Raw genomic sequence first — 13,187 nt, forward strand, 5'->3', positions numbered from 1 at the left:
GGTATTCGTATTCCAGCGCAGGATTTCTGATAAATTAAGTCTTCTATTGCCAAACGAATGAAAGATTAACTTAATAAGTGTACGCGTCGCACGAATACATCCGCTCTTTTTCGGCATTTTGGAAGGAGAAGAATTTATCGCTTCTGCCGTCACATCTTTCTCTTTTTTTGTAGAAAAAGCCCGAGTTTTTCTCATTTGGTCACTCCTAGGGCATTTGCGTGGCCGCCTGATCGTTGTTCTAATTAAAAAGCGGCAGTCAAAGGATGGTGACATCGCAATCTGCCTACCAGGTTACAAGCGCCTCGTAGGTACGTGTAGTTTGTTAGTGACGCCACACCTGAGGTCGCGAATGCAAGCGCGGGTTTTTTTTAATTATAAAGTTGTATTAAAAACAGAGATGGAACGAAAGTACATTAGTCTCTTTCCCTTTGGGCCTAATGCCACACTGCACTAATCTCTCGGTAGCTCGTTCTCTCACTCTCTAACGAAATAAATTTAATTTTCTTACGAAGTTTTCATCGCTGTAAAGATCTCTTATTTTTTTTCGGATTGTTGTTTTGAAACAAATTTAAAATTGGCCTAATACAGCTAATAATTTAAAATTAAAACCCATCGATGTAGAGCTGATTATTATAAACACGACTGAAAGAGGGTGCCGTATGTTCAAACTGATTTTTACAAAACGTTTCGGGCGCGTCGTGTTTGGATAATCCTGAACAAATTCTGCATTATCCCTGATACTATTTTATGCCAGGTTGAATTTTTTTTAATGATTAATCCAATTAATAGAGCGTAAGACCACTGATTCGTGACTTGTTAATTTGTTTAGTAGTCACATCCTTAAATATTTGTTATTATTTTAGAGTTAGATTAATGGTTATTATTTTCTTCTTGAATCTTAAGAATAATAATGAAGGGTTGTACCTAGAAATAAAACATGAAATATTAACGTTAAAAATGGTGAATATCTTTCTGTTATTAACGAGTATAATTGATAATGGGATATTTTCCAATAAACATTCTAAAAATCTGTACCCGTTAAGTAGACAAAATAAGATTCAAATTTAATTCAATGCATTCTTTTGCTTAGGCGTATAATAGGAAACATTAAATTAAATAAATTAAAAAATAAGTAACTAAATAAAAATAAGTACATAAATATAAATAAGTAACTAAATAAAAATAAGTAAATAAATAAAAATAAGTAACTAAATAAAAATAAGTAACTAAATAAAAATAAGTAACTAAATAAAAATAAATAACTAAATAAAAATAAGTAACTAAATAAAAATAAGTAACTAAATAAAAATAAGTAACTAAATAAAAATAAGTAACTAAATAACTAAATAAAAATAAGTAACTAAATAACTAAATAAATAACTAAATAAAAATAAGTAACTAAATAAAAATAAGTAACTAAATAAAAATAAATAACTAAATAAAAATAAGTAACTAAATAAAAATAAGTAACTAAATAAAAATAAGTAACTAAATAAAAATAAGTAACTAAATAAAAATAAGTAACTAAATAACTAAATAAAAATAAGTAACTAAATAACTAAATAAAAATAAGTAACTAAATAACTAAATAAAAATAAGTAACTAAATAACTAAATAAAAATAAGTAACTAAATAACTAAATAAAAATAAGTAACTAAATAACTAAATAAAAATAAGTAACTAAATAACTAAATAAAAATAAGTAACTAAATAACTAAATAAAAATAAGTAACTAAATAACTAAATAAAAATAAGTAACTAAATAACTAAATAAAAATAAGTAACTAAATAACTAAATAAAAATAAGTAACTAAATAAAAATAAGTAAATAAATAAAAATAAGTAACTAAATATAAATAAGTAACTAAATAAAAATAAGTAACTAAATATAAATAAGTAACTAAATAAAAATAAGTAAATAAATAAAAATAAGTAACTAAATAAAAATAAGTAACTAAATATAAATAAGTAACTAAATAAAAATAAGTAAATAAATAAAAATAAGTAACTAAATAAAAATAAATAACTAAATAAAAACAAGTAACTAAATAAAAATAAGTAACTAAATAACTAAATAAAAATAAGTAACTAAATAACTAAATAAAAATAAGTAACTAAATAACTAAATAAAAATAAGTAACTAAATAACTAAATAAAAATAAGTAACTAAATAACTAAATAAAAATAAGTAACTAAATAACTAAATAAAAATAAGTAACTAAATAACTCAATAAAAATAAGTAACTAAATAACTAAATAAAAATAAGTAACTAAATAACTAAATAAAAATAAGTAACTAAATAACTAAATAAAAATAAGTAACTAAATAACTAAATAAAAATAAGTAACTAAATAACTAAATAAAAATAAGTAACTAAATAACTAAATAAAAATAAGTAACTAAATAACTAAATAAAAATAAGTAACTAAATAAAAATAAGTAAGTAAATAAGAAAACGCCTTGGTGATTCAATAATCCAACGATCGAAACGTGGCCTGCAGCGTCATCCTAAGATTCTTTGTTGAATTAATGGACATAAAATCAGTCATATTTAAAGGTTAGATTGCCTTATTAAAAATATTTCTTTTGACAACACTTATTCGGGAATTTGGTTCCTTTAGACGTTTAGTTTGGAGTCATTGAAAAAACTCGTAAATGTTTTTGGGTCATTTTTTTATTCTATTCTTTGGTAACCGTATTGTACACTTGGTGCTCAAGTTTCGAAAAACACAAAGATTTTTTCTGGTAATAATTTTCACGATACAACTTGACCATATAATATTTTGGATATTTATTAACACATTTCTAATCACATTTGATCAGTTAGGCCGTTTTTAAAATTTGTATATCGGTGAACAAATCGGATTTTCCCCTTTAATATAATTTCGATTGTAACTGCTACTGCTTATATTTACATATTAAGTTCGAATTATTTTCTCTCTCTTTTTAATGCATTTTATTACGTTAATTTCAATATCAATTTATTTTGTTTTTCGATACAATATAAAAATACTTCAACTCGGAGAACAATGTTACGAAATACGCGAGTCCAGCGTGGAAAAGTGTAAAATAGGCCGATTGGTTTTTTATTAATTCTTTTTCATTTCGTTTATTTTATATTAGATTTACGCGCCCATCACTTTTAAAATTGGACCTAAAATTTAGGTCTTTTTTAATTCTTCTTAGTATTTTATACCCAATTTATAATCTCTTAAACAATATTCCAAATGTAATTTAGTACGTTTCATAATTTCCAATACGTTTCCGTGGAAGACCTTTTTTACACTGATACATGTTTTTTTAGTTCGATTATTAGAATTACACGGGTGACCTTGAACGCTTTTAAAATAATATATTTTTTTACAATACCTTATAAATTGAATATAAAATTGAAATCTAAAAGTGTACGAATTAGGTCACCCATTATATTCTATTAATTATTATTTTTAATGCTAATATAGTTCCGATAAAATCCACTTGGGGATATAAATTTAACAACAGCACCTCGTTCATTCACAATAATTATTACAACGAGTAGGATGGCGTCATTGGTGACGTCACGATTTGATTCGTACGGTACATAATTGACTGAAAAATTTTGTAAAAAATTATTGATACATTTCTGTTGTTTTTTCAATAACTATATTTTAAAAGCTTCAAAACTAAAGATACATTATTATAATATGTGCAAGAAAAACGCAATTCCCAACAAACTAACTTACATAATTTTAAAAAATAGAATAAGCTCGATTGAGCCTAAATACGCAAATTATGTCTCGTGACGTCACTCACGAAATCACTCTAAGCCCGTCGTCACATTCCACTTTTCGCGATCTTTAAAATCTGACTAGATAACAATAATTTTATATTTTATAATTTTATATTTTTTTTACCCAACTTATTCAATCTGAAATCAATATTGATAGAAAACACCAATGTATTTTTTGTTTGTTTCACAGTAGATATATCTTTGGTTATTACACGATAATAGCCTGGGTGGGGGATATTAATATTTATCAACGTTTCTGTATACAACAAATATAATTTTAACACCTTTCAAAAACCTCAAAAAACGGTGTAAAAAAGGAATTTTTACGTAAATGTTTATTTTATCGCTTTTTTTTTGGTATTACTATTATTATCTTTGTTTTGACGATTTACATATATAGCTTTTGATATGCTATTTCTTTACATCATATTAGAAAAACTCCCAAAAATCACGGTAAGTATATGTTTCATCCATACCGCGTTCCATTCTTATGATCAGGTTTTTTTTTCGGATTTTTTTATTTTTCGGGTTTTTTCCCCTTATTTATAAAACCTGGAGCAATTATAGTTTTATGGGATGGTTCTTGTTCGCTTATATCAAATGACTAGGGAATACGACAGCCATCCGACTGGCCAGCAGGGGGAGCGGCGAACGAAGGGCATTCTGAATATTGGCACTCGGATGAACTAGACTTTTTACTTTCCTCTCACGAAATCATTTTGATCTTTCCTTTTAGTAGCATAGACCGATTGACAAATGGCTTACAGGGAAACAAACACTTAGAAATAAGCTCATTGTGGGTCGGATTTCGCGCTTTCAGCTATACCAGATGGCGTCAAATTATGGATGAAATAACCATTAAGAAAAATAATAATAACCTAAAAAGTATATTAAGTGGAATGTTTTCCATCCTACTGTAATTTTTTTTTCTTAAATTTTGTTAATATTTTTAAGTTATTATAACTTCTAAAGGTCTTAATACGGCGCTGCCGACAAATTCATTTTCGTGTCTTTTAGATAATTTAAAAGTTTTCCGTTTGAGACTGTTGGCGCCATTTGGTAACACTTCGGATATTAAAAAATAGCCCTTTAATGGAATTATCTCCGTGAAAGAATCTTCTCCTTTGTCAAATGTGTATCGGTCTACAACTAAGCTTTATTTCTAAAAGATAAGGTTTAAGCGCGGCTTTTGCCCCGTGCTTAGTTAGTTTTTTTTGGCCGACAGTGGCGGCACGTGGTGGTTAAATATTGAACAAGTAACCCATTCGTTCACCAAGGCAACCGTAAATTTGATTTAATACGCTGAATTGAAAACAATCAAAGAAAAGAGACATTGAAAAAGTTCTCTAAAATATTCAAAATGAGTCGAGATAATAAATGCTTCCCAAATTGAGATGTAAAAAATCAAGGAACAGAATTGTAATTTTGTAATTCACTTCAACAGTAGCGGTCAGGTAGGCCAAATAAGTAGGTGCCCCTATTTTTATATTTCGTCCAAATTTCAATTTCTACACTCCCTGTTTCAAATTTAATAGAATTTTAAGGAATTTAAAATTTAACACCGAAACATTTTCGTTAATTTTAAATATTTTGAACCCCTTTAAAATTTTAAGGCCAAAATTTATTACCCCCCCCCCCCCCCCCCCCCAGCGCCGCTACTGAATTTGAACATTGTATTTTTCCATTAAAGAAAGTATGAACTTCCATGTTTATGGTGGATTGACGAATTTGACATTTCTGTGACTAGGTTTAACAGAAGCTAGGGAGGGATTGCCGCTAGTTACGTTAAAAACAAGTCAATTCAGTTCATATTCCCTTTAAGAACCGAAATAATGGATTTTTTAAAGTCGCAAAAAGCTAAGCCTGCTGTCCTATTTGTGGTATTGGCTAATCGAAAGGGTCACTGGTTTCATTTAGAAATTTTAAGCACGGAATCCACCAGAATAGCGATGTATGATTTAAGAAAATTATCTCCAAATATTTTTAAATTTTAAAAGTAGGCCTAATTTAAAATGTACCGATTATTTTTAACCGTTTCGACAAGAAAATGAAATTGAAATCATTTCCAAACTAAACTTCCGAAATGGTTTAATTTTTAATTTTCGCCGCTTCGTGTATCCTTTGATGAGGGCGGGGAGGTACACTACATACACAGACATCGCGCAGGAGGATAAAATGCTATAATTACTACATTATTTCGTTCATCGCGTGAATTCGATTTCCCTCTTCATTTCTTTTGTTTCCTAAGGACGAGGATTTCCCTTTGTTTTGTTATTCGTAGCTGCATCGAGGGCTGAACTATAGTTTCGCGAAACTTGGAGCTTTTTTTTATTATTTTTGGTTATCATATATTTATTATTACATTTGTTAGTCTCTCAAATATTCGTTTTTATTTCACTCCACGGAAATCAATTTGGTTTATTATTTTTACTGACTAGATTTTTCTAATTAAAACGGAGGACGACATCCACATTTATATTTTATTTACAATCGGTTAACGTCTTGTTACTAATCATTTTCTCAATTGTTTTTCTTTTATTACTTTATAACTATCGTCGCTATAATAAGTGAAAAACGTTGAAACGGTCTTCCTTTTGTTTCGTATATTCGCCGTTAACTCCAACGAATATTAGGTATTTAATTTATTAATTATTTTATTTAATTATCCGGTGCGATTAAACTTACAAACGTCGTACGAAGTTCATTGTATTTTTAAATTAAAAGCGGGTTTTTTTAAAATTCGTAATGATCGTTTCATGGTCAGAGTCGGGATGGCTTATTTTATTACGAAAGTTTTTCGACTAGACTCTAAAAGTTCGCCTTCCATTCGCTCGGAGGCAACACCGCCCTCTGGTTGTAAAAAGGGAAAATAAATAATTTAAAATGATGATATTATTAATAATGTAGAAGTCGAAACCGGCGTAACGACTAAAGCGAGAGGTGGCGTGGGGGGGAGCCGACAAAAGACTCGGGATGTATACTTCGGGAGCGTCCGTCGAGTGGTCAGCCTCATCCGTTGAGGTGTCTATTGTCCGACCTGGATGACTCGCCGCCGAGACTGGAGGACGCCGGTCGGCCGCCCCCCTGACTAGCGCTGGTTGTCCATATCTCGCCATTGTCCACCATCGGCGATTTCATGGGTTGCAGATTAATGGCCGTGGCGTCCGTTTCGAAACCCTGGGCCGAGAGGGGTCGCGAGGTGCCGGGGCTGCCCAGATTGATGATGATGTGTTTGTAAATGCCGCTGCCCGGAGTGTCCTCGCTGCCGCTGCTGGCGCTCTCCTCCACGATGGAACTGGCCGCGTCCAGCAAGCTCTCCTCGCTGCGGATGGAGGGCAGCTCCGCTCTTTTGGCCGCGTCTTCTTTGTCGCCACGATCGCGTTCGATCGAGCCGACGCGTTGCATGCGGTTGTAGTGGGGCGAGGTGGTTCGTTTGGGGATGATGCCCATGGCCCGTTCCTTCAAGCGAGAAGCGTCCTTGTCGATCCCGCGCCCGGACTGAAGACTTTTAGCACCCGAAGAGCCTCCCATGGCGTATTCGACCTCGACGCGGTCCTCGTCCGAGAAGGGCCTCTCGGCAATGGGGCGCGCGAACCCGACGTCCGTGTCGTACAACTGGTGCGTGGTGGCGTTGGTCTTGAGGACCACTCCCGAATAGCGCGGGGGTTCTTCGTCTTCGTCCGGGGTCAAAGTCGAGACGATGGTCTCGGATCGCACCACGCGGCGCCTGAGCGCCGGCAACCACGATTCGAGCAGGTCGTCCGTCGTCTGGCTGGCCGTTTCCTCCTTGGGCACTAAGCGCGCGCCACGAAGCAGCTCTTCGAAACCGGGGATCTCTTCGGCTTCGCTGCCGTACGTCCCTTTTAGGATCCCGATCAGCTTCTTCTTCTCGAGGCTGCCCGGGGAATCGTCGCCGCTCGAGGCGCTCCGCTGAGCCGGGAACTTGCAGGGGATGGCCTCGCCGCCGTGGAAGGAATCCGTCCTTTTGAATTTCGTTTTGCGGTCCAAGGCTTCGGCCGCCCGGACTGCCCGGATGTGCTGCGCCACGCTGGCCGCGATCTTGTCCTGTTTGCTGATGCGGAAACGCTCGAAAATGTTGAAGCTGGGCCGCCGGTTCTCTTCCTTCTTCGCCTTGTCCTTGTCCTTCTGCTGCTGCTTCAAGACGTTGGCCACCTCCACAGAGTGGTTCCTGCTCGGAAGGGACAACGTTATTGTTAAATATTCAAACACTCTTCCTTCAAGTTTTCGCGAAACAACTGAACGTTAATAATAATAATCATCATCAGCTAGGCTAATACCCAGGGCACCACCTTAGGCCCAAGTCATCTAGTGACTTTTAAACAGGTGGGCCGGGTAACAATGCTGCGAGGCGAAAGTGCCAATCCACTTTTTATCTCGAGATCGTGCATTCTTATACTTTTTAATCGTTTTATATGTCTACGTAATATTATCATTCAGTTGCTCTAGACTAAAACTAACGAACATTCACTAATGAAGCACGCATCAAACTTTTCAAATCAAATTGGTTAAAAGGGAAAAAAACTATAAAAAATGAAAGAATTCGTAAATTAAAAAATATCTCTATACTCATAAATCGTAATTCGTAAACATTGGAGAGATACTTCTTTTGAGGGGAAAGAGGAGAATTCTTAAAAACCAACGTCTTTAAATCTTTATTGAGCTTTTCCTTTGGAACGAGGAAACATCAGGCGTTGAAAGGACAGCCTTTTATCAAAAGCGCTTCGCCACGATGTTTTTTCTTTCCCTACTTGTAGTCGACAGATGGCCATTTTTAAAGATATATTTCCCCATTTCCCTTACGCCCATTTTTCTCAGAAAAAAGCGACACGAGGTTGAAATTTCTAGGAACGAAAACAAAGTCACTGGGTGGGGGTGTTCTTACGCGCGATCCTAATTGGGGAGTTGTGTGTATTAGTTTGACGTACAATGTAGTCCGCCGCCATTGTATTGTAGGTAGCTCTTCAATCGTTAGGGCTAAAAAGGTAAATGATACATGGACCAAGAAACTAATGGCTTTGATTCGGGCTTTGAAAAGCGCGCGTTATTACTGGGAATAGAAAAATAACTGATAAATTTAGTTCAATGTGGACAAACTTGGCGTCGCTGAAGTCGATTTCCGACGTAGTTTCGTAGAGAAGCTGGAGCGAGAACGTTCAATTTTGACCAAATGGCGCCGTTGTGGTCGGTTAAATGATTAGTAAGTTTCAGACCTCTTTTAGAAATTGGTTCTTTGAAAGTTTAAGTAAACATTTGTGTTAAGTAAAAATAACCACTACGCTGCGTATGGATGAGTTTTCTTTTTGTCAAATTAACTGGAATCCATTTCATTTCTAAACTTAATGAACTAAGCCTAGCCTAACTTTATCGCATCGACTAAAACATCTCGTAATGATAGTTGAACTGAATTCTTGAGGCGCTTCAAAGCGGCAGGTGTACCTCAGTAAGCCTTCCGATTTAGGCCACGCCTACCGTGTCAAAATATCGGTTACAGTGAGTCCCCTTAGATTTTTGGTTCATGATTACATGAGATAGATATAAACATTTCGGTAAAATAGCGCTCTGTCCATTTTTTGTAACTCTCCAACCGAGATGCTAAAAGGGGTACAAGGAATTGCCAAACCCCCGCGAAAAAAATTTTAATTTAAAAAATAGTTTTTAGCGCATCTTCGAACATTCAAGCCCAGTTCACACTATACAATTAATTGGGCCACTTAACTGTATCCATTTAATTGTAAGCAAGAAAAATGTAGGATGTGAACAGAAAAAGTGGGAACAATGGTTATAATTTGTCTGTTCGCACTTACCAATTTTCTTGCTTACAATTAGTTGGATACAGTTAAGTATCAGCGTAAACATTTCTAAAATGCTATTTACGGCAATGACTAAAGAAATAACTTCACTGCAACAGACTGATAAATACGGGAGTAATGGTTGGCATTGACAAAGTAAAACCCGTAAACGTTCGCTATAGTTCGTAGAATCTGTAGTATAAATATTCTCCTTAATTATTGATCAGCCATTAGCTGAGAAACTATTTTCCAGATCCCGGAAAGCGCGTAGTTCGGGGCTTCGCGCAAAGGGGCTTTATTATAAACTTCGGGAAAAGCAGTTATCGAACGAAGTATAGTTGAAACTTGGAAAAGAAAAAAATGAGATCCTAACGGGGCGAGTGGCGAACTAATAGTTCCGAGCGGAGATGAATTAAGCCTACTTTCCTTTTCTCTCTCGTCTCGTATTTCGCGCTTCCGTTCTACTTGGAAACGCGAACTCGCGATAGGAGAGCCCCCGCAGCCTCTTCAGCCGATTAGCCGATTCTTCGCTCCGCAGCCTCCCATCGAAACCTAAGAAGGCCAACTTTGCTCTCCATCTCTGGCGTTCCGAGGGGGTATAAGCCACTGGGAAGGTGGCAAAGTGAGGTGTGATTTTGCCGTTGCTGTTGGCAGTGGCGCCTATCTCGAAGGCGCAGGGTGCGAACCTTATTTAGAGGAGTCTTATTTTTTAGAAGGTGAGGGCGCTAAGTCTTCATCTCCAGCGGTCTAACGTCTACGCTCAACACTCAAAATAAACAACTTCGAAGAAACAGCATCGGCCCGTTGAGACCAGAAATATTGAGGCGGATTAAAGGCCTCTTTCTTCTTGGCCGGATCCAATAGATGACCGCCAAAACGAGATCCTCAAAGTAACTACTAAACTCGAGGATCCTTTCCGTTATCGACCTCCTAGAAAGTTCGAAACCAATATCTCGGGTCTCTACTAGGGCTTTGAAAATTTCTATAAGAGATAACTATGACCAACTACTGATTAAAGATGCGATACGATGTATTTCGTCTATGACTCTAACGTTGATTATTTTCTATATTTCTCAAAACGAAATAAGAGCTTAAATGAAACGTACTAAAAAGTCAAAGAAGCTACCTGGTTAAAAGGAAACACTTATTGCGTACCGCACAGGTGAAAATTTTCCAGTATTTCAACAAGCACTAAATAAACATTAACTTTCAGGTCCTGGTTCTCGGAAATATTACTTCTGGGGGATTTCTTTGAAGATGTTTTATTGAAGATGTTTTATTGAAGCGTCTATTTCTATAGGTTCTCGAAAACGTTGGCCAGGCAACTAGATTGTTGCCTTTAAATTTGATCCGTAGTGGGAGATATTGGACTTGGTACCAATTAGCCTAGACGATTCTTGAGCTACATGCTCGGATTATTTTATATACTTCGCTTTCCCGCCTGAAAGCGAATAAAGAGGGCGCCTCCATCGTCTTACGCAGTCTGGGAAGTTCTATTATCTCTTCGGAGATTGGCAAAAGTAATTTTTGGCGTCAGAAAATAAAGGCGTCTCTTTTTCTCTTCATTCTTTGAAAGCTTCTTTCCGAGAAAAGTTTAGTAACGACTAAAGGATAAAAGAAGAAGAGAGCGGCAAAGAGCTGACCAGGGATTATTTGATAAGTAAACCGGCAGAAGTATTAAAACCGTGGAAATCGCTGTCCGGAAATCCTAGCCGGACCTCGCTCGCTCTATCAAATACTCGATTGGGGCGGTTCCCGAAAGTCTCGTCGCGCGAAAGGCACTCGCGGGAGTCACGATTGCTTTATTTCGATTCGTGGCGGGGACTCGCTTTTAATGGCTTCCCCCGGAACAAAGGCCCGATACGTGTCTACCAATCTGAACCACGCGGGAAGACAAATACGGAGGTTACGAATCGCGAACGTCTACGCTCACGTATCGTTTTAACGACGTCTTCCCCACTAAGTGTTTTCCCGCATTTATAGATTTTAAATTTCATATTTTCCGTTAATGGATGGAACGCGTTCTAGACTATCTTCTTGGGCGAAATGACGGGCTTCGAGTCGTAAAATTTCGCTTAGCATCGAGGGATTTATAATAGCGATCGCGATATTTAACGAGGCAACCGTCGAAATTAATATTCCGCGCGGGTTTTGTTCTAAAGATGGGAAGTTGGGCACTTTGTATTCAAAATAAACCAAACAAGCAACTACTAATCAAATAACATCGCGATGAAATATTTTTAAGTAAAACCAAAGCCAAACAAATCGGTACATACGCGTTGGAAAAATAATAATGAGACTAACCTGGGAGATTCCATGCTAAAATCCGAGGTGGAATGGGAAGAGTTTCTGGAAACTCCGGAATTGACGTACCCGATGTGACACCTGACGTTTTTGGCCGTGGTGAAGGCGCTCCGGTTGTTTTTCTCCGGTCGGAAAAGGATGATGTACACTTTGGGGAAAAAGAGCAGCACCAGAGCCACCAGAGCGCTGAAACTGACGCACAAGCACATGGTGATCACCTTGGATTTGCTGCCGAAGTAGGTGGGGATGAAGGCCAACCAGATGACCAGGGTTGTGTACATGGTGAAACCGATGAACTTGGCCTCGTTGAAATTCTCCGGAACGTTGCGTGTCTTAACGGCGTACACCGTGCACATGGCGATCAGGAAAAAGTCGAAGCCCAGCGGAGCGATCACGCCCAAAGGCGTCGTGTTGCACACCAGTTTGACCCGGTTGAGGGCCGGGTAGGACAGCATGGAGTCAGCCGGCTCGAAGACCAGCATGGCGGAGATGATGCCGCCCTCAACCGAGATCAACAGCCACGTGATGAACATTTGCGCCGAGGCGCTCATGAATTTGGGTTTCTTGGTGATGATTTTCTTCTTGGAACCGGCTAAGATGCGGGCGATTCTGTTGGTCTTGGTGACCAGGGCGGCGTACATCATGGCGAAGCTTAAGCCGGGCAGGATGCGAGACAGGAAACACGAGATCTGCGTCGGCTTGGCAATCAGGGCGAAGGTGGTCGCGTAGCACAAGTACATGCCAACCATGATGATGTAAGAAAGTTCGCGGGTCGAAGCCTTGACCACCGGCGTGTCGTTGTGACGGACGAAGACCACCATGACGAAAACGGTGACCATGAAACCCAGACAAGCTACCGTCATGGCCACGATTGCCGTCGTGTTAGTCCAGGCGATGTACTCGACGCTCAACATGTAACAACCTGCGATAGAGGGAGGAGAATGTTCTCAAAATCACCCAGTACGTCAAAATGTAGAAAGAGATCGGCTCACTTTTTCGTATCTAAGCGCGAATGAAAATGAACCCTGGCTAGACGCGCTTTAATACACCTTGGCTTAGTAAGATAGAAATTTTTCGGTACATGCCTAGCTGATTATCACCGCAATGTGGTCAAAGGGGGATCATTGTGGTCTTAAGCTCGTCAGTAGCAGTCAAGCGAGATTTCTCGAGACGCGCCGTTAAACGAGGATGGCTGTATCCGCGAGCTCGTCAAAAGGAAAAGAAAGAGAGGGATGTATGGCGAAGAGCGCGCGCTTATCTCGGTCGTCACGACGTCGTTTAAGGCTTCCCACCATCTTTCAAA

The 13,187-nt window shown here is 37.4% G+C and overlaps 1 protein-coding gene across 1 annotated transcript in view; it reads right to left on the bottom strand.

The window, feature by feature from the left end:
* Window positions 1-5,432: 5,432 nt before the first annotated feature.
* The window catches only part of LOC149933126 (metabotropic glutamate receptor 5-like), a 124,176-nt gene continuing 116,421 nt past the window's right edge, over window positions 5,433-13,187 (bottom strand). The window contains exons 9-10 of the mRNA XM_090155867.1: window positions 11,885-12,806; window positions 5,433-7,959 (exon numbers count right to left, since the gene is read on the bottom strand). Coding sequence (XP_090011993.1) covers window positions 6,780-7,959; window positions 11,885-12,806 — 2,102 coding nt within the window. The 3' untranslated portion in view covers window positions 5,433-6,779. The remainder of the gene's footprint in view (window positions 7,960-11,884; window positions 12,807-13,187) is intronic.

Source organism: Leiobunum rupestre, chromosome 8 (assembly GCF_980474605.1).
Source record: "Leiobunum rupestre chromosome 8, qqLeiRupe1.1.hap1, whole genome shotgun sequence".
NCBI classification, from domain to species: Eukaryota; Metazoa; Arthropoda; class Arachnida; order Opiliones; family Sclerosomatidae; genus Leiobunum; species Leiobunum rupestre.